Raw genomic sequence first — 25765 nt, forward strand, 5'->3', positions numbered from 1 at the left:
GCAAGTAGAGCTCATATTTTAGATTTTGTGTAGTTGCTAGCGTTGAACTGTGTGTTGGATGCACATGAATTGAAGGAATGGGCAAACATAGCTGATGCGGATCCACAGAGCCAGCATATTAAGATGTTTATAATTAGAGGCAATTTGTTTAAATAACTAGGTATGGATACTGATGTGCAAGAGAGGTGGAAAGGCTGTTTCCTTAAGCCAGCAGTATAAAATGTTTTATTCTCAGTGAGATGCTGCCATTTCATAGTGGGTTTCTAACACTGTGTATAGTTCCATCCACACAGTGCCTTTACTTCCATCCATTTCTAATCTCTTTATCCAGTACAGAGGATTTGGAGCCTATCCCAGTAAGCGACGGACACAAGGCAGAATACACCCTGGACATAGCGCCAGTCCATCACAGGACAGACAGACACAAACACACACACACCAAGGCCAGTTTAAATCTAACCCCAGAACCTTTCTTTTCAGAAGACTTAGTGTCTGTATCTGCTTCATTTTTTAATTTTGGTAGCACCTCTAACTGCTTGTCTTTCTTATATGCATTTACTTTGTAATCTGTGGTCCTTTTATCTGTTTTTACATCTACTGTATTGCTTTGAGATGCCACCTTTAATGGTGATATATCAAATAAAGTTTTTTATTATTGTTATAGGGAAACATGATCAGATTGTCCCTGGTTCAGAAAAAAAGATCTAAAGTATACTAGTTTGTCACTCTTCTAATTCCCTTTGCTAAATGACTTTTCATACTAATCTGATCAATCTAACTGCCAGTTTTCTGTGCTTTCTCTATCCTGCTAGATTTGCAATTATTCTGAAAATTTTCATCTTGAAATAACTCATTTCTAAATACCCTTTTCACTGTTAACATCTTGCAGCAACTCTGCGACAAAATATACACTCTGACAGTTCATCCTGCTACCAACATTAAATAGAACAAATCTTAAGATTTCTATATTTATGTCTTTATTTAGTGGTTTCATTAGTGACAAAGGCTAAACTTTCTTGGAAAAATGTCTTTTATGTGTTGTGGAAAAAACTGACTTGCTTTAACAAAATATGTTTACAAATCCTTTCACCTGGCATTTTCGTAGTTAGAAATTATGGAACGCTCTGTTAAAAGCAAGGGAGTTTTTATGTCCGTTGCAGTTCTTTTGCAACATGAATATAATTATATCGTTATTAATTTCTTGAGATACGCGATTCCATATTATATTCCCTTTTAATCAAATTCTAAAAGTATGCTTGTTGACTCCGGTATCGTGTTAGTTAAAGACTTCGATGCTTAAAATGTTTAGGGAGAAATGGAATACTGGTGTGTATTTTTTTCTTTAAAGTACCAAGACCAGCCATATACTGTATGTTTATGTTCCAAAATTAATATCGTTTATGGCCTTCACACGCGTTGCAGTATGCTCCTATTCTTTTTATGCTCAGGCACTAAGTAAAAGGAGATGCTTCATATTGCTTGACTAATTTTAAAAACTAAGTTAGAAATGCAGACGCTCCCTCGGTGCGCTGCTCTGGTGCGCCGGCTCTTACACAGTGCCTGTCTGCCGTAAGCGTTACAATATACATACCCAACACTGCTTGTACCCATCTGTCATGCAAATAAAACACCTTGAATTGAATTGAATTGAGGGGAGAAGGGGGGGATACTAAAGCCAATACTGGCTCAATGGGCTTTGACGTGCTAATGCGTTGGTTTAACAGTCCGGGTGTGGCAGGCTTCCAATGTCAACTCGACTCGATTGGAAGACAATGAACGTATTTTAGCCCTAAATGAATTAATAGCAAACATGGTTTACATAAAATACATTTTTCCAAGAAAGTTTATAATAATACGATCTATAGTTGAAATCTGAGCCTACTTTAAAAATAAAGGAAAAGCATTTTCAGAGAGCAATCACGCTGTGTTTATGTAGAAAAAGCGATTAGGTTTATGAGCAATCTAATTACCTAATCGCTTAAAACGCTATATAAAATAAAGTTTATTTAGAGATGAATGATCAATGTGGTAGTTTAAATAATGTGAGTCAGGAAACTAACACAGCGCCACCGGATTTAATAACGCAATAAAAACGCTATAAAATAATGTGACACAGTACAGCACAGTACAATAATACTGACCATGACTTTAGAAGCATAAATTACCTTACACTCAATTTAAACACAAGCTGTCTTTCTGTATGAACCTCTAAGCTGGTTCATACAGAAAATGTAGAAATGCATTAGCCTGATTATGATTAAAAACACATAATTAAACACGCGTTTGCGATTTAAATCAGAACACGATTTAAATCAATATAAATGTTTATATTGTAACGCATACTGTCCAGCCTCCATTTCTCTATAAAAATTTACTGTTGCACACACACACACAATAGAAGCAGGAACCGCTGTCAGAAGGGAAGATATGTTCAAAATATCGCAAATATCGATCATGTTGTGATATTTTGAAATATAAAAGTCAACTGATTGTCCATAATATCGATTACCTATTTTTTCGAAGAACTGTTTGTTAAAATAAAAGTCCAGCGCCAGCTGGATTCGAACACAACGAATCTACAACGGGCACAGTAAAGACGTTTACAGTAAGTCTTTCTACGACAGACCAACGGACCACGAGTGCCCCTGTCGGTCAACTAATCACGCACTGCGGTATCCCGTGTCATCATACCTGCGGTATCTGTACCGCGGTGTCTGTACCGCGCACTTTGAATGGCTGCATCTGTATGTCAGGAGGTTTGTAGGGAGCTCCTTCATGTTACCTGGGGGCTCTCGAGGAATCCCAGGATGACTGGCAGTGTCCCCTTGGTGTTCCTCTGCAGGAGGGAGAGAAGCTCTTCTATCAGGAGCTTCCCAGATTCCTCATCAGCGCTGCTCATTCCCTCCAGAACAGCCAGGACGTCATCTACAGCAGACACACAGACAGGGGAAACACTGGTGTCGCCGCAGCACAGACTTCTAGGGAGAAATCTCTAAATCTCACCTGTTCTCTGAGGGACCTAAAGCCCTACTGACACATCTCTGAGAAATAGAGAGATTAAAATGATTTTTGATGCACAGCCTGTAAAAGCTGGGACTCTTTCACCCCGGACAATTTTCCAGTAGAGAGGAATACAGATCTGCTCTAAGGGCAGGAGGCTTCAGAGTGCAGGGTTTTGTTTTCGTCTCATTTTCAGATCAGTGGTCCTGAATAACAGCTGCAGCCACTGGGACTTCTAAACCCTGAAGAACCCACAAAGAGAGCTGCTCTCTGGGTCACATCAGTCCTGTTAGCAGCTGCTCCTCAGCAAACAGAGGATCTAAGTGTTGAAGAAGAATCAGGGCAGCAGCTCTGCTCCCAGGTAAAGAATCTCCTTCTGCTGCTCTAAGGGGATTAGAGCCTCTAATTCAGTTTCTCTCACACCCAGTCAAAAGGGCTTGGACAGATCTTCATAAATATACATTTGCTTTTCCCAAATTTACACTTAAATGTAAATGAAAGAATAATTGCAGTACATCACTCAGACACAGCTCATTTCATGTGAGTTACTCATTTTGAACACTTTCAATAGTTTCATACCTTACATGGATGTTAGTCTTCTTACAAATACTCTTATACTAAATTATTTTATTTAAATCTTATTATTTTAGCTTATATCTTTTATTTATTTTTGCTCAAATCATCATTTAGTTGAAAAGATGAAGAGACTGCTGTTGCTTTCCCTGCCTCGAGCTGAGGAGACCTGCAGGGTGACAGTGAAGAGCCCCTCAGGTCAGTCAGAGCTGAGCCCAGGGATGGGGTCCCAGTGGAAAGGGAAGCCAGGAGTCAGTGTGTGGGGGGACTGGCTTCAGGGGGCACTGGTCTAGATCCAGCTGCGTCATACCTGGCCCAGGGCACTGGCAGCCTGTGCGCTGCACACAGGAGGAGAACCACTTCACCCTGCTGGGCTCACAGCTGCACTCCTTCGGGCTCATCTTGGACCTGTCAGTCAGCCAGTAGAACAGCACAGTGAAGCAGGGAGCTGGGCGGTGCTTCTCACACACTGGGAGTCAATGTACTGCTGACAGGCCAGCAGCAGACCCACTAGACACCACAGAACTCTCTCTAACCAGCTGGTCCTACTGGAATACAACCCAACAGGCTGAAGGGCAGACACGGGATATTGAGAACACAAGCAAATTCTTCACATCAGTGAAAGCAGAGACAGGAACAGAAGCAGCAATGAATTCCTGTTCAGATCTGCACTCTGGGCTTTAATAAAACTCCAGCAGGTTAAGAGCTTTTAACGCCCTCTCACTGAACACCGTGTTAACACAATAACAGCTCGATCTGCCCAGGAGAAACAGATCAAGAACAATCGGGTCCGCGATACCGAGCCTCGGCAGGTCCCTACCTAGTCCGTAAACCACCAGTGTCTTCAGTTAAAAGACAGAATATTGACAAAGCCGTGTCGAGCTCAAGTGTTTTCTTCGCTACGAGCACCAGCGCTGAGCGACTTGGCAGCATCGGAGCGCTTTCCCGGACCGGAATTGTTGCGTCACAATCCCGATGTGTCGACGTCACGCTCACGTTTAATAAGTCATTATAATTACTATATTTAATTATAAAATTAAATTTCTTTTATATGCTTTCTGATTTTTCCCTACTCTACCAACAGAAGCACTGATTGTCTGATTTCCAAAGTGTCTGTCAGCCGGAAAGTTTCAGAAAACACGGAGCGGAGCGTCTTGCTCACGTTATGATGTCAGACACCACTTCCTCCCTCCATCCAGACTCGCCTCTCCCTCCTCTCTCACACGACTCGCTCATCAGGGCTTTTACTGTCACTCCAGTCTCCTGCCAGACCTCTCCCAGACACAGCCTGCTCATTAGTCCTCCTGTGATCTGGACTCGCCCTGCAGATCTGCTCTCCGGCTCCTCCTCATGTTCACTCCGCTCGCTCACGCACATGATTAACAACCCGGCGTTTTTCGGGAGGATGATTTCGGAAACACGGAGGAGATCCGCTCGAGTGTATGTTTGTTTAAAACCAATATATTTGTGTGTAGTGAACTTCACTGGGTCAGCGTTATTTTGATACTAAGATTTCCATATGTTTTCCAAATTAATGTCTCCTTTTCCAAACCTTGGAAATCAGTCATTTTTAAGAAAAGCATACAGCACATGTGTCAGGGATTGTGCTCTGCAAAAGAATGTACAGCCATTGTGAATTTTCACAGGTTCCACAATGCAGGAGCAGGTATTCTTAAGACACCGTCTGCCACCTGTACCCAACACCAGTGGCTGAGTCTAGCAGTCCTACCTGGAGCTCAGGGCCCCTGGGATCCTGCAGAGGCAGTAGCAGCACATCCTCCACAAGCACACGAGTCAGGTGCTCTGCACTGCAGGGAGCTCTGGGCTCCAACTACAGTGGGACAAGGAACAACAGGACACTGTTAGCAGCTCTTCCTCAAGACCCAGCATGATGTAAACAGAGATGGAACTCTGACAAAAACTCAGGGTTACATCCTGCCAGTATATCAGTTTTAGAAAAATTAGTATAAGTTACATATGGCAATAAAGTTCAAGTTCAATTTGAGTTGTATTTGTTTCTCCTGGGAGCACTGTTCAGGATCCTATTTGAAATCTTCTTGCCTCATCTCTAATGATGTTGACACTTTATAAACTTTATTATATTGGACATGATTATGCTGAATCAGATGTTTTGTTAATTGGTTTTTTTTTCAGTTTTATTGTAGAACAAGCACCATCATTAAAATAAATGGTAGGCAGTTTATGACCCCGTGTGAAATCAATAGCTGTGATTTGAAATCAGGTATAGAATCAAGTCATTATGAGAAGGCTCTGGAGAAGAATAACTCCACATTCAACACAAAATGAATCCACTGAGCTGTCAACCTCCGAGAGAATCCAGAAGAATCCAGAGTGCCTTCTAATACTGTATGTACAGCAGCTCAGATAGGTTCCATTCACGGCAGGGCGGCTCAGTTGTTTTTCACTTCATTTAGAAAGCTGATTTCTTATGTCTCCAATCATATCAAAGCAGGTCTTTCATGGTCAGCCCACACTGGAACAGATGTTCCACCACCACAAGCTTGAAGGTCTTCGCCTGAACACCTGCAGCACTGAACCGAAACTGAACCGAACGGAGTAAATGGAGATCCAAGACAGATTGTGAATCCCATGACTGTGGCACAGTCCTGTATGAGCTCCAGATTAAACCTCACGCGCTCGTCTCTTTTCAATCTGGACTGGCAGATCAACGTTGAGAGAATCAGTGGGATGTCTTGCTTAAGACGGGTGACCTTCTACCTTAATCAGGGCAACAAGCAGCTACAACAACGCATCTAAGAAGATGGCGCCGTGTTAGTGGCAGCCTGCTCTTTGTTGTCTCTTTGTTGTCTTTTTGTTGTCTTTTTGTTTGTGTCAGTTAGTTAGTGCTAGTGTGTTAGTGTTTTTGTTTTGTTTCTTTCAGTTAGTTAGTGCTAGTGTGTTAGTGTTTTTTATTCATACCCTTGCCGGCAACTAGATTTGCGATCACAACATGATGGATGCTAGGAAAGTTGAGATACTTTTTCTTGTTTTTTCTGATACTCGGACCTCTGTTTCTATCGGGTTGCAATGCCGATAGCTACAGAGGCATTGTCTACACGCGGGACCAGCTGATCGCACTAATGCGTCCGGCTCTACTCACTGGAGAGAAGCCATCAGTTCCAGAGTAGCTGAGTAGGAGAAGCCGAGGCTGTAGGGCTGGTGCGACGCAAAAGGCAAAGAGAAGGAGATTTAAACCCTATCTTCCTTCGATCATTATGGGAAATGTGAGGTCCTTAGTGAACAAGATGGACGAACTGGGAGCATTGGTGAGGAGCGAGGGAGTATAGAGAATGCAGTATCATGTGTTTCACCGAGACGTGGCTGCAGGAACTTATTCCGGACTCGAATGTTACCATCGGCGGCTTTCAGCCGGTGCGGGCGGACAGAAACACCGAGAGCGGTAAGAGGAAAGGAGGGGGCTCGCTCTGCTTGTCAACAACAGATGGTGTAATCCTGGGCATATTCATGTTAAGGAGCGCGTCTACTGTATAACCCGGACATTGAACTGGTTGCCATAGGACTGCGTCCATACTATCTGCCGCGGGAGTTTACATGCGCCATCTTTGTTGTTGTTTACATTCCACCCACGGCGAACGCAGAGGCAGCGTGTGACGTCATACACACAGTCACAGCCAGGCTACAAACAAAGCACCCTAGTGCTTTTATAGCTATTTCAGGGGACTTAAACCACGTCTCTATTTCCATCATTTTGCCTACTTTCCACCAGTTTGTTAAGTGCCCGACCAGAGAAAACAAAACACTGGACTTATTATATGCAAATGCTAAGGATGCATATAGTTCCACAGCCCTTCCCCCCCTTGGCAGATCAGATCACAACCTTAACTTGCTTACACCACTATACACGCCTATTGTCCAGCGCCAACCTGCAGGCATTAGGACTGTGAGGAGATGGTCTTAGGAGGCTATGGAGGATCTACGTGGTGGTCTGGAGGCTACCAACTGGGATGTGCTGTGCAAACCACATGGGGACGACATAGACAACATGGTGGACTGTGTCACTGACTACATTAACTTCTGCGTACACAACACCATCCCCACCAAAGACGTACACTACTTTTCCAATAACAAACCCTGGATCACCAGCGACTTGAAGGCTCTTCTAAATGACAAGAAGAGAGCCTTTAGGAGGGGGGATAAGGAAGAGGTCAAGCGTGTACAGAGGGAACTAAAGCAGAAGTTTAGAGAGAACAAGGACGCCTACAGGGGGAAGGTAGAGGACAAGGTGCTAAGGAATAGGGTGAGGGATGTATGGAGCTACATGAGAGAGATCACTGGCTTCAAACAGGCTGGGGGTGCAACGGAGGGGAACCTGGAGATGCCCAACGAGTTGAACCAGTTTTTAACAGGTTTGATTCAGGGCCCTCTGTGGCTCAACACCCATCCCCTCACAGCCACGCGCTCCCTAAGCCTTCACAGCTGCGACTGCCCAACACCTTCTCCATCCCCCCACAATCATGGCCGCCTACAGCTACAACCGCCAACAGCTGCTCACCCCCCCATCCCCCACAGCTGCCACTCTCCAACACCTCCGCCATTAACACCTGCAGCACCTACAGCGCTATGAGCACCATCCCCCAGGCAAGGCTGACCAGGTGAAGAGGGAGCTGTAGAGGTTGCACCAGGGTAAGGCTACAGGACCAGATGACGTCTGTCCCAGAGTTCTGAGGGCCTGTGCTGATCAGCTGAGCGGAGTGCTCCAGTGACTGTTCAACCTGAGCCTGCGCTTGGAGAGAGTCCCTGTGCTCTGGAAGACATCATGCCTGGTCCCGGTACCAAAGAAAGGGTGCCCCTCTGTCCTCAATGACTACAGACCAGTAGAGCTGACTTCTCACGTCATGAAGGCACTGGAGAGGCTGGTCTTATCCCACCTGAGATCTCTAGTTAGTTTATCGCTGAACACCCTACAGTTCGCCTACCAGCCCAGTTTTGGTGTGGAGGATGCAATCATCTACATGCTGCTAAGGGCCTACTCACACCTGGACAAGGCTGGCAGCACTGTAAGGATTATGTTTTTTGACTTCTCCAGTGCCTTCAATACTATCCAGCCCTTACTTCTAAGGAGGAAGCTGGAGGAGATACAAGTCGGTGCCTCCATGATCTTGTGGATCACTGACTATCTGACAGGCAGACCACAGTCGGTGAGACTTCAGAACTGTGTGTCTGAACAGGTAGTAAGTAACACAGGGGCTCCTCGGGGGACAGTTCTTTCTCCATTCCTCTTCACCCTCTATACTTCGGACTTTAAATACAACTCAGAGTCATGCCACCTGCAGAAGTTCTCAGATGTGCTGCAATTGTGCAATTGTGGTGAAGGCATCCTCTCATGAGGCACCAATAAATGTAGGGGTTTTGTGCATTTACTGGGACAATTATTAATTGTAGCATTAAGTCACAAAATGATTCTTTGATGGCTATTAGAAGACCGACCCAGAGGGATACTCAGCAACGCACACACGGATACTAATACACGACAATACATTTAATAATACATAAAATGTGCATATAAACATAACAGATCTTATCGTGAGGGTTAGCAGAATACAAAAGGTATATATTCAGTCACGAAGATTTACAGACCAAGAGGGACATACGTTCAGTATATCATTCATTTATACCGTTTCGTAAATGAACTTGGATTACAACTTCTACACTAGATACTCAAAAGCAAGTACATCACTCATAGGAATTAAATTGATATAATCTCAGGTTGAGGTAACAATTGAATTCTCGAGCTGTAATGCAGAATGTTGAATACTCATCCAATCTGTGTGGATTCAGATCTCCCGCGGACACAAACAGCAGCTTGTTGCTGTGTCCAATCGGCGTTCTCTGGCTCGGTGCCAGGCAGTGCTGGTTCAGCGAGAGTGAAGTGGGAGAGATTTCTGCTGCGGTGCACTGCTGATGCTCTCTGAAGACCGGCTAGTTAGTGTTGGCTGAAACTAGCAGAGTTTGTGCACAGGAGAAAAGTGACTGTGGGTCCAAGCAGGTCACACTCTTTAGACAGGAAGAAGACTGGTTCGTTCCTGATGTAGCGCGAGTCCTGAATCCACAGATTCAGCTGTCCACAGTTCTGACCGTAGTTCACTTGTTGATCAGGTGAGCTTTCGCGGTGGGTTCACGAGGCTTGCTGCTGGGCTAACCTCGGGTGGTTCCTTTGGTTACGTGCTGGCAACCTCCGTTCTCGACTCTTAGAACAAAGTGAAGTTCTGACTCTCGGACACACTGGCCGTTACGTGGTGGTCCGAGCTGAGTCTGAGGATGTCAAGGAGGAGCTGAGTCTGAGGATGTCCAGGAGGAGCTGAGTCTGAGAATGTCCAGGAGGCGCCCCGAGGAAGCCCTGTGCTGCCTGTTTTACCTGGAGGAACTACGGTCGTTTATTGGTTGAACGTTCTGTGGGCATTCGAGACCCACGTGGGGTTAACCTGCCCTACCAGTTCCTGATTGCCTGAGGATGGGTAACAATGCACTCTGACCTTAGGGTTGTAAACAACTTTGAATAAGATTCTCCCAGACAGTAAGGCGCAAGAGATGACCATTTATTAGGGTTGCTGGAGAATCTCAGCTTTGGGAGTTGTTCCTTATCAGGACACTCTATCGGCTAGAAAAACACCTTAAATGTGAACCAACTGGAATGGCCTCTCTGTATCCAGCACCACTGAGATGAAGGAGAGAGGGACTGGCAAGGTAGTAGCAAACTTAATTCCTGTATTTTAATAAGCCTTGCCGCTACAGTGGGATGTTTCAAGAGTGGGCAGGAGGAAGAGTGCAGTGGAAGAGGTTAGCAGCTTTGTGGAGTGGTGTGGGGAGAACCACCTGCAATTGAATGTAACAAAGACGAAGGAACTGGTGGTAGATTTCAGGAGGAAAAGCGTCAAACATATTCCTGTCTACATCCATGGGAGTGGCATGGAGATGGTGGACTCGTACAAGTACCTGGGAGTGCACATCGACAATAGACTGGAATGGTCTAAGAACATCGAGGCCATCTACAAGAAGGGTCAGAGCCAACTTTACTTCTTGAGGAGGCTCAGGTCCTTCAATGTGTGTAGTAAGATGCTACATATGTTCTATCAGTTGGTGGTGGCGTGCGCCATTTTCTACGCAGTGGTATGCTGGTGCTCTGGGATTAGAGCAGGGGATTCTAACAGGCTGAACAAGCTCATCAGGAGAGCAAGCTCCGTCATTGGGTCTGGCCTGGACCCCCTGGAGCTAGTGGCTGAGAGGAGAATGGTGTCCAAACTAGAGGCCATCATGGCCAACATCTCCCATCCCCTCTATGACATGCTTGTGAGATTGAAGAGCACGTTCTGCAATAGACTGATCGAACCACGGTGCGACAGGGAGCGCTACAGGAGGTCATTCTTGCCTTCTCCCATAAGACTGTACAACGCATCCACTGTGTGTCTGGGCAGGGGCAACATTGACAGGGACCTGTTTCTGGACTGAACAGTAAACTGATACAGCTGTTCTTTTTCTTTTTCCCGTTTAAAACCGTTTTTGGGCAATATATGCCAGGGACCCTTGCAATACATTTATATTCATATTTATATTGTGCAATACGACTTTGTTGTGTACTGTTCTTTGTGTGTTCTGGACTGTGAGTAACTCTTCGTAGTGCACTTCTCACTGTACTGATTGTACTGTATGTATTGTATTATTATTATTGTATCATTCATTACACTGTTGCTGTGTTGTCTGTGTTAAGCTGCTGTTGCACTGCAATTTCTTTCATGGGATCAATAAAGTATCAGTCTATCTACTTCCTTTGAATGTCCACACTTTCTCCAACTGCAATTTTTTAATCATTGACATAACTTTTTACATACATGTAAACTACTTTGAAAAGCCAGGATGCCTTTCTAAATTGGTAGCAAAGTGGTCCCTGTCTTGGAATTTTATCAAAGACGAGCCAGGAGAGGTGTTCTCATTCACTCAGTAAGGCATTTATTCATATTGCGCAATAGGGAAAAACAGCAACCACCAGTCTGTGCAGCAAGTGAGAGCTGATTTTCAAAGTAAAATAGGAAAAGGTCCATTATTTTATAAACCTAGCTGATGCAACACCTCAATTTGTTTACTTCATTATGGTTGGTTAGTAAAACAAAGACAGGCGAGACAGTAATTATCCAGTCCTTATAGGTCTTAGCCTTAGGACAGAGAAGACAGCTACGTGCAGTTACGCATCGCCTTTTTGCTGGGACAGAGATAAACATATTCTTAGAACATCCCATGGCCTTGACTAGCTGGGTACAATCACAGTTTGTTCTAAGAATCCAGCTGCTTTTACAACACAGCTCTGCCCATAAACGGACATATTTAGGATAAAACACTTTTTTTCAGTAACTTTCCATTACATCCCATAGAGAAAATCCGCATGGAAGACATGCAAGCTCCACACAGCAGGAAATTCAGTTGGACATCAACCCCAGGAACTGTGAGGCTGCAGTCCTAAAATCCACACCACTGTGCTGTCCAAATGGAATATTTCAATCTAGGGCCCAGATATTTTCCTCTAAGTGCTCAGAAAAATTTAATCTTTAATCTGGGAGATAAAATCTGAAATGAAAAAAAAATATCTCATGACAAAGAGCAAGAGTAACCAAATATTCAGCTTTGCAATGAAACTATTTGTCTCGTTATCTAATTTAGACCACCCCTGACCTGCACTACTGGAGGATGTCCCTGCTGATACTAGTACTAATCCAGCTCGTGACTATCTGAAGCACTGGGCTTCAATTTCAGTTTTTGTCGCCATGATTCCCAAACCCTGAGGATAAGGTCTATGGAAAGAATATAATTAATGATGTCTTCTGTAATTGATACTTGAGTGATTCAATCAGCAGCTCGTTATGGTTCACAATTTAACACCTGGTTAGACAGGTGTGTGTAGGACCTGAAGCCCAGCAGTCTTGAGTATATAAAGGCCACCGGGGGGGCTTATACTATACATAAGGTTTGTGTCATCATTTATCAACATGGAAGGGAGAAGCTGTGTGTTGTGTTTGCTTGTGGGATTCTTTCTAGGTAAGGTTTGGGTTTATTGCTTTGACTAAAAGGAGCAGCACAAAGGCAGATGGGAGGATTAACTGCATGCTGCTAGTATTTAAGGATTTCAGTATAGTTATTTGATCTTGAGTAGAGATGTTGCCTGAGTGTTAAATCCATGACTTGGATGTTTGTGTGCTCTTGAAATTCTGCAAGCCTTTGATTCTCTGTGCATTGAGCTCTGTTCACTTGTGGCTGTTGCTGATTCATTAATGCCCTATTGGCTTGTTACTTCTGTCCTCGTATATTGACTTAGTCCCTCAGTGTCAGATGCTCATGATCCCATGTTGCCTTAAGCCCAGGCTGCTTCCACGTGATCATTGACCCAGTGGTGTCCTCTTCTTCCCCAGTGTCTGTAGCTGAAGCCCTGCAGTGTCGAGCTGTGCCTGGCATTCTGAAGCAGATAGATGCTGGTGCTGGAAGGGTGTGTGGAGTTGACAATGCAGACAACCTGGTCAGCTACCAGGGCAACAGCTGGGTCTCTCTGGCCATGAAGGGGAAACATGTGAGTGTGGGGCCAGCAGGACTCTGGAGTGTGAGTCTCTCAAGCCTTGTGTTCAAGTGGCTTCGGGTAAGGTGGATCCAAGTGCAACCAGGTGAGGCTGCAGCTGATCTATATAGGTTAGAAATGATAGCTTTCATGTTTATCCATGGATAGTGGCTGCTTTCAGCCAGAACATCTTTCACTCCTCAAGTGTTCATGACCTCATACTGAGGAATGAGCACTGCACTACCCCCTGCTGAGAACAGCTGATTCTTGCTCTCCTCTGCAGGCTCCCTCATCCAGATTGATGCTGGTGGAGACAAGTTTGTGGTTGGTGTCAATGCTGCCAATTCCATCTTCTGCCTGAACAGCAGGCCTGTGCTGCAGTATGCTGGCCAGGGCAACATCCCCTGGATTCCTGTCGTGGGCTCCCTCAAGTACTATTCCTGTGGGCCTTTTGGCTGCTGGGGAGTGAACAGGTTGGACCAGATCTTTGTCAAGCTGGATGTGAGTGGGGATTCCTGCAAAGGCTCCGACAGGTGGTACCCCATCCAGGGCTCCCTGTCCCTGGTGGAGGTGGGCTCAGATGGCAGTGTGTATGGGGTGGACAGGAATGGAGTGGTCTTCAAGAGGTGAGCTGGGGGAGGGGTTAATGCACATGGTTGCATGAATGACTGTCCTAATTCTAGGCTGCTCTAACCCTGTTCCTTTTCCTGCAGGGTTGGTATTGATGCCTGTAACCCCTTTGGCAGGAGGTGGTGGGCTCTAAGGGCAGCTGGTGTGGCCAGGCATGTGTCCTATGACCAAGGAATCCTCTGGGTTGTGTGCAAAGATGGCCGAGTCCAGAGGTGCCAGGTCTGAGCAGCCTGGGTGGTCTGGCCCTGAGTGGGAAGTGACAGACATGACTAGGCTGCATGAAGGATTCCGAGTGGAATGAGGCATTAATGCCCGTCTTGTTATTCTGTGCTGCAATAAAAATGCCTGGAAAACCCTGTTCTTCTGTGGTGTCTAATTCATTAACTTCAAATTGGTTAATGAACTTAAAACCAGTCCTCCTGATTTAATGAGGAGGACTACCTGGGATGTCACATTAAGCTCTTATCCCACATGGCCCTTTGCCTGTAATAAGCTAATAATGAAACATATCTAGTCTCTTTCCACAGTAGCTTAGTCCCACTTTTGTGCATGAATGGATTAGCTAAAATGCTACTATGTTTCTGGGGGAGCATCACTGATTGGTCTTTTCCAGTGGCCCTAAACAGGGATGTAAGTTGAGGCTGTGACTGGAGTCTTCAAGGCCTTTCACTCTCTTAACCCTAAACCACTCCAGTGTAATGTTTGTTTCCATAATGTGTGGGTGCAAAGCACTTGGTCTTAACTTTCTATTACATCCCTAACCATGTTGACTGGGTGCTTTCAGTTTTTTACAGCTGAGTTCATCTTCATGGTTGAATCCTCACCTGAGGTTTAGCTCAAGTTCAGGTGTAATACTTCATTGCTGTAACTAGTTGAGTGGGATGTGGTTTGGTGAACTTGTACAATTTCAAATGCAGTTGCCATCTGAATACCTGCAACACATGCCACAAAAATAACACCTATTAGTACTTTACTGAGTTGTGTGTGTATTTGTAATCATGTGAACCAGTATTGCGTACAATCATCTCAACTGTGACTTTTTTTCAGCTGATTATATTTTTATTTCTGTACTTGTGAGCAGTTTTTCCATTTATCTTTCCTAATGTAAACTTAAACTTTTAAAGTAGGCTGAGTATGTAACAATTGCTGATACAATGTCATTAAGACATTTGTTTTTGCAAAAGATCATTACCAACTGCAACAATATGGTTAGATAGATAGATACTTTATTGATCCCGTGAGGCAAATTGCAGTGCAACAGCAGCTTAACACACACAACACAGCCACAGTGTAACGAATTATATAATAATAGTACAATACAATACAAGAGTTACTCACAGTCCGGACACACAAGAACAAACTAGAACAGAACAGTACACAGAAAATCGTATCACACATATGAATATAAATATAGATGTAACTATAGATATAAATGTATTGCACAGGTCCCTGGCATATATTGCACAAAAAGTGGTTGTAAATGGGAAAAAGAAAGAGAACAGATGTAGCAGTAGATGTGTAGATGCGTTTAGTCCAGAAACAGGTCACTGTCGATGTTGCCTCTGCCAAGACGCAAGGTGGATGCGTTGTACAGTCTAATGGCAGAAGGCAAGAATGACCTCCTGTAGCGCTCCCTGTCGCACCGTGGATGAATCAGTCAATTGCTGAACGTGCTCTTCATTCCTGCAAGCCTGTCATAGAGGGGATGGGAGAAGTTGTCCATGATGGCCTCTAGTTTGGACATCATTCTCCTCTCAGCCACTACCTCCAAGGACATACAGTACATACAGTACTTTTGACCACACATTGTGCACAGAAGTGACTCCTGTTTCCATACACGAAGGTAAAGGTCATACAGTAGATTTGTTGTTGCCCTTTAGGATTTTCAGTACTTAAATTGGGCCCCTGAACAGTGCAGGACAATCACTTGAACCTGAGAATGTATCTGGTCACTCTTTACGGTTTGGGCTGATTCCAGAGCAAAATCTTTGTTGTAACAGACGGCACATTTGAAATGAAGCATTACTAGTGGTACAGTTTTTATATAGCATCTCCTGATTTAAATGTTACTTAACTATATATCCTAACATTTGCTTTATAATTTTTCCCACATTATCTTATCTCGTTCTAGTTCTACCCGTCTGTGCTCAGCTTTCTGACCACTAGGTGGCACTGCTGCTTGGCTGACTGGCCTCTTGATAGACTTATCAGGGATCTTCAAAAAAGCTTTGATATTTTTAATGAGAAACATGAAAAACAGACAATAGATTAAAAATCCTCAAATTTGCTGCTGCCTTTTTAACAGTTTTCTTGTTAAGTCAAAATTTGTGACAACCATAATCACACAATTAATGGTTGTATAAAACTATCAGGGATATTTAACAAAGCTCTATGTTTTTAAACATATTGAGGAAAAGGGCCCCTGATCTCATGGAATGGCTCCAGATTGCTTGTGCTATAGAGGCAATTTTGTTCAGCCACAATTATTCCAAACGCCAGTGCTGATGGTTAATGTGAACATTGTCTCTGAACAACCAGAGAGTGCTAATTCAGGGTCTGGGGTATATTCTTCCCAAACACCTTTGAGTACCACTGAAATATTTCTACCCAAAGTTTATAGAACTTGGGGCAGAGCCTTCAGAAGATCTGCACCTGTCACATAAAGGAGAAACAGATATATCTTCAATTTAATTTGAGATTTTAGTCAAATTAGTTTTAAAATAATGCAGTTGACCTATGACCTTCTGTTGCAATATCTGGTGTCTAACATTATTAGAGCACCAGTGGATATTGTTCTAACCCTCGTTAGTTCCTGACATCAGGTGTCCTTCAGGAGATTAACAGACAGCTCTGTGTGCCTTGAAAAGCAGGAAACAAACTGTGATATTAGTTGTCTAGAGATGTGAGGTCATTGCACAAGATTGTAGAACAGATCAGCTCTTGTAAATCGATCATAGAACAGCTCAGATTTTCAAATTGAGAACATCTTGCTTAACAACGTGTCTGACCTGTAAATAAAAAAGCATGTTTGTGAGAGGTCAACACTGTGGGATATTCTGCCTGAACCTCAGCAGTGAGCTAGTGAAGTCTCTGTTGATCCCATTTGAGAGCTGGTCCTCAGTTCTACTGGACTGATGTCAGGAGAAAAGGTCTTGTCTCATCCCAGCAGCTCCCCAAATAAGCTCACAAATATAGAATTGACTGTGGCTTTGAACTGCATATAGAACTAATGGTGGCTTACAATGAGCTGAACAGCTGTACAAGTCACTGACCAAGTCACTAAAAGGAAATATCTTGGGTAAATAATATTACAATTTTTATTTTTTAATTAAATATTTTGCTTTCTTGTTCCATGTTAACAGACAATATGTGACAATGTTACTGCAGCAGAAAAAAAATGCAGATCAGGGGGAATTTCAAGCTTTTCAAGAATGATGAACAGCAATGGCACTTTGTGGCAAATCTCTGTGTCCTTTGTGCGAACACTCTTACCGAAAGAGTGCAATGTGAAAAGCTTTTGCATGTGTAAAGTATAGAAAGTGCCTGTGTATGTTGACTTTCTCTTTTGCAATACTTTAAATGGGATTATTATATGATATTTTAGCCTATAAAATAACTCGACCTACAGTGTATATGTGCATGTATAAGACTCTTGTAAAACACATTGTGCGAAAGAATTAATTGATATTGATACTCTCCATGGTTACACAAACAAAAGGTGGTGTCAGAGGTTATATCAGTTTGAATGGAAAGAGCCTCTCTGGAGTATGTATCAGTAAGACACTGTGTTCAAGCAGCAGCCAGGTAAGACTACAGCAGACGTGTATCATTCAGCTGGTGAGCATAAAGCATGTTAGATGAGTGACACCTGCAGGAAAAGGAAACCTGTTTGCAAGAGGGAATTCTTTTCCTTTCTACAAAAAGGCGCCCTGGAAGACATACTATTCTGTACAGTTGTTGAACACATTCCATTCTGAAGCACAGGTGAGCTGTGTATTGGGCCGAGTGCAGTTTAGTTTCTGCCATAAACCCTCAGATGGAGGAGATGGATAGAAATGTCCAAGTTACAACACCCAGCTCTACTTGGGAGCCTCCTTTACTAACTCCCGAGTAACAGGGCTCTATGCAGCTGATGTTTGAAAAAAATGCTCCTTTGCTACAGTACTTGTTATGATCCCCGCTTCCCTGTTGCCTAGACCACGCTGAATTAGGCAACCTACCGGATCACTAATTCACCACCACACCACCATCTCATTATACACTGAAGCACAGTCTTCCCTGACCTCCTCGCTCGGTGTCCATGTGAGCTTTATTATTGCTTTTCGCTCGTCTCGTTTACACCTCTTCGGCTTGGAACTGCTTGTCTCTGTTGGACCTGCGGCTTCTGGATTGCGGAAAGTACACTCCTCGGTTTCGGACTCCCGGCTTTCTGCTTTGAACGATGGCTCTCGGGTCCCGGCTTTGATTTAGGATTACTGGCTTCCCCGTCTGATTTCGTTTTTTCGAATTGCGGAAAAGATTGGTTGCAGGATTATTTTCCAGCTCCCGCATTTATATTTTATAATGTAAAATATTATATTAATTTTATATTTTAGTATTTTATAGTTTATATTTTAGTTTCGGTTTTATTAGCTGGACTCGTAACACTACTTTGAATTGGAATTGAATGAACTGAGTCTTTATTACATCTGTTGTTAAGTAGGATTCTTTAATGGTCTTCATCCTCCCTCTGCCTAATTAATTCAGACTGAGACCAGTGAGGTGTCTGCTGTAGATGAGGCTGCAGTTACATGGGGGATGGGAGATGGGTGTGACTTTATTAATGAACAAGTAATAGGTTTATTCCATACTGAAAAAAGAAGAAAGAGAACACAACGTTTCGGCCGTGGAGCCTTCTTCAGGTGAGTCTTTATTAATTATCAATCACATGGGAGACTCCTGGGAAAAAAACTATAGTTGCTGCTGGAAGAGGTGTTAGTGGGGCCAGTAGGGGGCGCTCACCCTGCGGTCTGTGTGGGTCCTAATGCCCCAGAATAGTGACAGAGGTGCCGTCCTTCGGATGAGACATAAAAGTGAGATCCTGACTCTCTGTGGTCATTAAAAATCCCAGGGTGTTTCTCGAAAAGAGAAGGGGTGTTACCCCTGTGTCCTGGCCAAATTTCCCCCTGGCCTTTACCCATCATGGGCTCCTAATAATCCCCATCTCTGAACTGGCTTCATCACTCTGTTCTCCTCCCCACTGAGAGCTGGTGTGTGGGGAGGACTGGCGCATCATCCAGGTGGGGCTGCACACTGGTGGTGGTGGAGGGGATCCCCATTACCTGTAAAGCGCTTTGAGTGGAGTGTCCAGAAATATATATATTTATTTATAAGTGTAAGCAATTATTACTATTATTATTATTATTATTATTATTATTATTATTATAGGCTAGGCTGAAGTAGTAGGTCTTCAGTCTGGATATGAATCCTGACATATGGGGTGAGAGACTGTTCCATAAGCTAGGGGCCCTGTAACTAAAGTCTTTACAGCCAACTGTTATTTTATTAATATGTGAAGAAGACCTGCGTTCTGTGAACTAAGCAGGCGATTTGGATGGTATACATTAATAAGTCCATTAGATAGACAGGTGTCTGACCTCTGAGAGACTTGTAAGTACGTAGAAGGATTTTGAAGTCCACCCTGTACCTGACAGGAAGCCAATGAAGAGAGCTAAGTATGGGGGTTATATAGTCGTACTTTCTGCTCCTAGTAACAATTCTAGCTGCTGCATTCTGAATTCGCTGTAAGGTGTTGAAAGATTGGAGGGTGCTCCCTGATAGTAGGGCATTGCAGTAGTCTAACCTGCTGTTACAAGAACATGTATTAATTTCTCTGTGTCTTGAGTGGAGAGAAACTGCCTTAGTTTTGCAATATTTCTTAACTATAGGAAGCATGTTTTAGATACTGTTTTAACATGAGAGTTAAACGAGAGCCTTGTGTCTACTATGATGCCCAGGTTACGTGCAGAGTCTTTCAGGCAAATTTTTAAATCCTCTGAGTTCAGTGCTGAAGTTATAGTAGTCCTGTCAGTATTGTTGCCTCTACACAATAGAACCTCAGTTGAGTAACAAAAAGTTTTCACACATCCTAGTCTTTATTTCATTAGTGCAATTAACTAAAGTGATAATAGAAGAGTTGCCATTTGAGTGTCACCAGAATATGAATGAAAGTTAATATTATGTTTTCGTATTTTCCGACCTAGCGGCAGCATGCAAAGAGAGAACCATACTGGTCCCAGCACTGATCTCTGTGGTACCCCAAATTGAACTTGTGACATTGACGAAGCAGTACAATTATTAGACATTTGAACATAGTGAAAACGCTGAGTTAAATATGAAGTAAACCAATTAAGGATGTTTCCACATAAGCCAACCTCAGACTCAAGCCTGTGATCAAAAGTTTGAGACAGGCCTGTAGTTGTTAAGAACTTGTCGGTCCAAATTTGGCTTCTTAAGGAGCGGTCTAACAACCGCTACCTTAAATTGATCAGGTACAACGCCTGATGCGAGGGACATGTTCATCATACTAATTATAGGTCCTGCCAGTACTTCGAGGGAATCTTTGACTAGCTGAGTGGGGATGGGATCTACCAGGGGGTCTGTACACTAAAAGAATGTATGTAGATGATTCAGGAGCTATTTTAAGGAGCATTGCTTCAAATGTGTGAAAGTCATTAAATAGTTTTTAATTCATTTCTTAGAGACTCACTGAAGATGACTGCTAGGCCACCTCCATGCCCTGAGCAACAAGCTTTCTACAAAAACGTTTCGCCATTAAATTTCCCCCTGGCCTTTACCATTAGGTGAGACTTCAACTACAGGAATAGTGTCAGTGGGTCAAAGCCAGGTTTCCGTTAGTAGGCACAGGTCAGAGTTGGTGTCAAGCACCATATCATTAACCAGAACTGATTTGTTGCCTAGTGAGCGAACATTTAACAGGGAGCATTTTATGGTAGTTTCATGTTTTAACTGATTTAGGTTTACCAGTGGAATGGAGATTAAATTGTCAATACAGGAGCCCCTAAAGGAACGTCTGAATTCTAATCTAGGTCTAGTGATAGTTGCAATACTCTGTCTATTCACACTCCTATCTGGTTCTGGATAGAAATGTGATTGATGGGATGCCGTGTGGTAGAGAACCTGGGTTGGTACAGGAGGTGAACTAGAGCTGGGAGTACAGACAGCACACGATTTTAGATCACATGGCTGAGGCCTGGTTGGTGCTCTTAGTAGTCAAGCAAGCAGCTTCTCTGCTATATTTTGGGATAGAATTAATGATCCCTTCTGGTTAAGCTGGAGACCATCCCGTTTATAAAAGCCATTCCCAAAAAATGTCCCAACTATTAATTAAGGTTATTCTATTGTATGCACACCAAGTCTCTATCCAGCGATTTAGGGAGTACAGCCTACTATAGGGCACGTCCCCTCTGTATAGGATTGGTAAGGGACCAGACACAATTAAATTCCGACATTTTTCTTTGTGCTCTTTTGCACATAGAAATGAAGCTGCTCTTATACCCCTTGGATTGTTGGTACTTTATATCATTAGTTCCAGTGTGAACAACCAAGGTGGAGACTTAATTGCTGGAAAATGTCTAGTTTTGCCTCAATGTCAGAAACTCAGGCCCCAGGGAGGCATTTTACAGAGACCACTGCATTGTGATGGTTAGGATTTCTAACATTCCTGATTATCGAGTTGTCAATTATGACACATCCTTTGACACATCCTTGATAGTAACCCTCTGAATGTTTAGATTTCCAGGCTACAAGCTCATACTGACTGTACGGTTGTTTTTCTTCACCAATTGCAAAGCTGGTCAAACACTGGATAGGTGACAAGTATCATTATCAAAGAAGGACATGAGAAAACCCACAGTCCCACAGGCTGAGCCAAGCCAGCGGCAGCTCTGTGTCTTTACCTGGATGACCTCTGGGCTGGGGTCAGTCAGGTTCAGCAGCACGCTGACCAGGGAGCTGTGGACCTCTTTGTTGAGCCGGGCTTTGTCAGAGCCCAGCCTGACCAGCTGCCCCAGCAGAACCACTGTGGCTCTGCGGACCTCCGGGCTCTCCTGTAACACAGACACAGGACAAGAGAGAAACTTTACACACAGACACGCACAAACTGTCACCACGTATTTTCTCCTCTCAGGTCTGGAGTCTAAGCCCACTGTCACTGTAGCTCAAAGGACAAACACTGTAATCATGGATATCCAATTGATTACAATTAAAAACGTTATATTTAAATTTAATAGACAAAAACGACAAATGACACAATATTTGAATAAAGAACATCCTAAAAAACTTACACTTTCCAGGCAGGGCCTGGCTCTACAGTACACAAAGGGCACCAGTGCTTTGGCTTGACTCTTGTCTGCGATGGACAGGACACTGATCAAGCCCAGTAGAGCCCGCAGAACAACTGACTCAGCTGGGGTCTCCTGCTCTGTCAGGGCTGAGCTCTGAGCTGCCAACTGCTCCTCTGTGTGTCTGTAGAGCTGAAGACAGGAGGACACCAGTCGGCCTTCATTCCCAGTACTGCTGGGACAAGGGTTACACTGAGGGAGGGTCATGCTGGTCGCTGCTGGTCAGCAGAAGGGACAGCTAAAACTGACGTGCTAGCCAGCCACATCTGAAGATAATTGTCCACCACGCCCGCCTCAGGGGGTTCAAGCTACACAAGCCCTTGGTCTGTCAGCGCTCAGGAACTCGGTCCTAAACTCTCGAGCTTCTCCCTGACTTCCGAGTTTGCTCCTCGGATACTGGCCCCTAGCTTCACCCTGTCTTTGTTGTCTAGATTACCCTCTTGTGCTTGTGTGCTGTGTCTGTCTGTTTACAGACTGTGCTTATTACCATCAGCTCTGAGTTTGGAGTTTGCTGTGTGCTGAGCCTCTGTGTTCACCCAGCTTTGATCTGGCCTGTTCTGGATGTGGTTTTGGGCTGCTGGTCTGCACCACGCTTTTCTGTGCTCGCCAGCCTGTCCCTGTGCTGCAAACAGGGAGCTGTTTGCTCACACAGCCGCTTGCCTGCTTGCTGGTGTCTCTCTGCCTGCTATTGGGCTGCGACATATTACAGGGAGACAGTACCTCCGTGCTGTAGCTGTCAGCTGTCTGACTATCTGTCCTCTGCTCAGTTAGAAACACCAGCAGATAGGCTCTATAGTCACTTACATCCAGTTCTGCATCATCCACCTTCATGTCCCTCATCAGGCCGAGATGATCAGCCAGGTGCTTCACGGTCTCCGAGACCACCTGGTTGGTACTGAGGACCTGCCACACCTCCGGGAGTGAGCTGCAAAACACACCCCCGAGTCAGCCTCACACCCCCCACCTGTGAGTGCAGGGCTCTGCATTCACACCCATTCTCAGAGCTAAAATACACAAACACTGACGCCACAACACAGTGCAGTTGTTGTGATGCTTTTATCATTGCAAAGAGCCTCTCACTGTTAGAATTGTGCTCTACCTCTCAGAGGGAGATGTGAGGGTCAGTAGGGACTGGATGGTCTGTCTGAGGTCTTGTGCAGCCAGATATAATATCCCCTCCCTCAAACTCTCTTTCAAGCTGTCACCCAGAGTGTAACCACTGCCGAAGAATTGCAGAAGGTCAAGAGCCTACAGGAAACAAGAACAGCAGGTCAATCTCAGACAGATCACATGAGCTCTGTTACACTGACTGTTGAAGTTGTCCACTACTGCCCCTTTGCTGCAGTTCTCACTGCTGTCTTCAGAGACAGGACACAGGACCATGTCACTAGGTGTGAACAAAGCAGTCATTTTTCTGAATACTTCTGGAACAGTGTTTCCCAAAAGATAAAAACACAACTGTATTGATCAATAGCAAAACAGTTTCCCTTCCAATCACTTCTCACAGACTATCTGTTCTCCGATTCACAGTGAGAGGATACGGCTTGTCCAGAGCATCCATGTGGGAAAACAGCAGACAGGCGGCTGCGTCACACACACTGACCATCATTGTCTCCAGGAGCTCGGCCTTGGCAGAGAAGTTGGGAGCTCCGGAGGGACTGGCGCTGCGCACTGCCTGTGCAATCATGCAAACACTGCGGCACAGGCTCAGTCAGACACTGGGCTCCTGCAGGGGGACACACAGCAGCTCACTCACTGACAGCCCAGACGCCACCTCACCACCTCACCTCCACCAGCCCTGGACTGTGATGGACACTCACAGCCTGGACAGCCTCGGACACTGTATCCCTGTGTCCTCCTCCCCATAACAATCCCATCAGGTTCAAGTATAATTAACAATTTCTACCCAGACACTGCAGGAAAGTAGCAGAACAAATAAGGAAGAACTTTTGCCTGAGGGTTGTTACGAATACCTCCCTGCGTTACAGACGCACATTACAGAATGTAGCAGTGGTTGAATACACTCTTCAGACAGGAGCTGTGAGGTTCACTCTGTCAGGTCTCTTGTTCTCAAAGGAGGACATGTTGCCTACCTTAGTGGTGACATGGGGTCTCAGTCTCTCCATAAAGTCAGTGTCCATTCTCTGCAGTAGATCCTCTGCAGGTGCTTTAAGTGCAACGTGCCCATAGCACAGAATCAGGGCACAGGTGAAATCACTCTGTAGTAACAAGCATGACAATCCACATCAAGGTGCTGAAACTTAGGATGCAGTACACCTACCCCAGAGCCCTGCTCATTGCAGGGGAAGGCTGGGTCAGTCAGCTGGGTCTCCAGTCTCTTCAGCACAGACAGCACCACATCCAGGTGCACACTGGCACACAGCCCCATCAGCACTGCCAGATCCTGGGACACCAGACAGGCATCAGAGCACTCTTATAACACCTACAAGGGCATCATGCACACTCTTTCACGGACTGCTGTTCTAATGCCATGTTAAAATGAGCCGAGTCATCAATATCCGTTCAACTGAATGAATAAGGGCTTCAGCAGTCAGATACACGGCACTTCAGTGTTGCCATGAGCTGGGGAGAGGGGTAAATCACAGCACTGACCTGCTGTCATTGATGAGGCTCCTGAGGGCTTCACCCTTCAGACAGACACTCTTACTGACTACTGTAACGTCTTTCTGTGCAGGTGAGCGGGCTGCTGTCCCCATTACCTGGGCGTGCACCATGGTCAGGAGCTGCTCCAGCTGGGATTCCAGCACTGGTCTGGCCTTCGGCACTGCTGCCTCCACAAGCACACTCAGACTCTGAAAGAAGAGCACGTTGGAGTCAAGCTGGAGAGGCACTGCTGCTTCATCAAGAGGCCTCACTCTCTCACTGTATGCAATAACACGTTAGCATTAGGATATTGGTAGTTTGATCACACACAAAAATCTGACAGAAAAGGATAACGCCTCCCCTGGACTCTACTCCTGGCAGATCCACCTTGTTCACACCCTTCACAATCACATGGGGCACCACAGACCATAATCATCACTGGAGCTTGTGGACAAAGGGACACTGGGAAAGTGCTACTAGAGATTGTTTGAATCAAAATCCATTTTCTAAAAGAAACGGCCCTCGCAATCCACAACCTGTACACCTAAAGGCCCATCATCGGTCACAGGCCTACCTTGTTGATTCTGGAGTAGCTGACGTCCAGCTCAGCTGCATACAGTGGCTGGAAGGCCTGTAAAACTGCTGGCAGCTCACACTGAAACTTCTCCTCAGGGAGCAGGCAGCACATAGCTGCCAGGGCCAAGACAATGGCCGCCGTCACCTTCAGACAGAGCAAGACACAAACACCATCATCCTCAAGGAAAGGATTCAGTCACAGGAAAGCAAACTTGTCTAAAACCACAGACAGTTAAAACAGCTTTGAGCAATGAATAAAACCTGCTTCATAAGTGCACCCTATTCAACTTTGCTTACTGTGATCTGAACCCTGGACCCTGATACCCTTCCCTAATACCTGCATGGACATATCTTTTCTTTGCATTCAAGTCCATTCTTTCCTGCAGAACATCTGAGAAATCAA

General features: G+C 44.7%; 2 protein-coding genes across 2 annotated transcripts; one reads left to right on the top strand and one right to left on the bottom strand.

Annotated features, from left to right (window-relative positions):
* Nucleotides 1-12569: 12569 nt before the first annotated feature.
* Nucleotides 12570-14005, top strand: LOC148805257 (fish-egg lectin-like). The gene is made up of 4 exons (XM_088909751.1): nt 12570-12639; nt 13011-13256; nt 13434-13776; nt 13864-14005. Exons 1-4 carry the CDS (start codon nt 12591-12593, stop codon nt 14003-14005), a joined length of 780 nt encoding a protein of 259 aa, XP_088765877.1. The 5' UTR covers nt 12570-12590.
* Nucleotides 14006-14994: 989 nt separating this feature from the next.
* LOC148805258 (uncharacterized) lies at nt 14995-23908 on the bottom strand. The gene is made up of 6 exons (XM_088909750.1): nt 23786-23908; nt 23282-23430; nt 22987-23107; nt 22126-22314; nt 21739-21888; nt 14995-15471 (listed from the first exon to the last, which is right to left on the bottom strand). The coding sequence occupies exons 1-6, from the start codon at nt 23867-23869 to the stop codon at nt 15376-15378; spliced, it is 789 nt and encodes a 262-aa protein (XP_088765876.1). The 5' UTR covers nt 23870-23908; the 3' UTR covers nt 14995-15375.
* Between the last annotated feature and the right edge of the window lie 1857 nt (nt 23909-25765).

Source organism: Atractosteus spatula, unplaced genomic scaffold (genome assembly GCF_055471065.1).
Source record: "Atractosteus spatula isolate fAtrSpa1 unplaced genomic scaffold, fAtrSpa1.hap1 Scaffold_76, whole genome shotgun sequence".
Taxonomy (NCBI): domain Eukaryota; kingdom Metazoa; phylum Chordata; class Actinopteri; order Semionotiformes; family Lepisosteidae; genus Atractosteus; species Atractosteus spatula.

What these genes read in the sequence shown, in the direction of transcription:
- LOC148805258 (XM_088909750.1), bottom strand. Translation starts at nt 23,869, where the DNA reads ATGATTGCACAGGCAGTGCGCAGCGCCAGTCCCTCCGGAGCTCCCAAC. An exon ending in AGCTCCTGGAGACAATGATG is followed by an intron (nt 23,431 to 23,785) that starts GTCAGTGTGTGT and finishes TGTTTCCTGTAG; the next exon opens with GCTCTTGACCTTCTGCAATT. An exon ending in CCAGGCCCTGCCTGGAAAGT is followed by an intron (nt 21,889 to 22,125) that starts GTAAGTTTTTTA and finishes TCTGTGTTACAG; the next exon opens with GAGAGCCCGGAGGTCCGCAG.
- LOC148805257 (XM_088909751.1), top strand. Translation starts at nt 12,591, where the DNA reads ATGGAAGGGAGAAGCTGTGTGTTGTGTTTGCTTGTGGGATTCTTTCTA. An exon ending in GCTTGTGGGATTCTTTCTAG is followed by an intron (nt 12,640 to 13,010) that starts GTAAGGTTTGGG and finishes CTTCTTCCCCAG; the next exon opens with TGTCTGTAGCTGAAGCCCTG. An exon ending in AATGGAGTGGTCTTCAAGAG is followed by an intron (nt 13,777 to 13,863) that starts GTGAGCTGGGGG and finishes CTTTTCCTGCAG; the next exon opens with GGTTGGTATTGATGCCTGTA.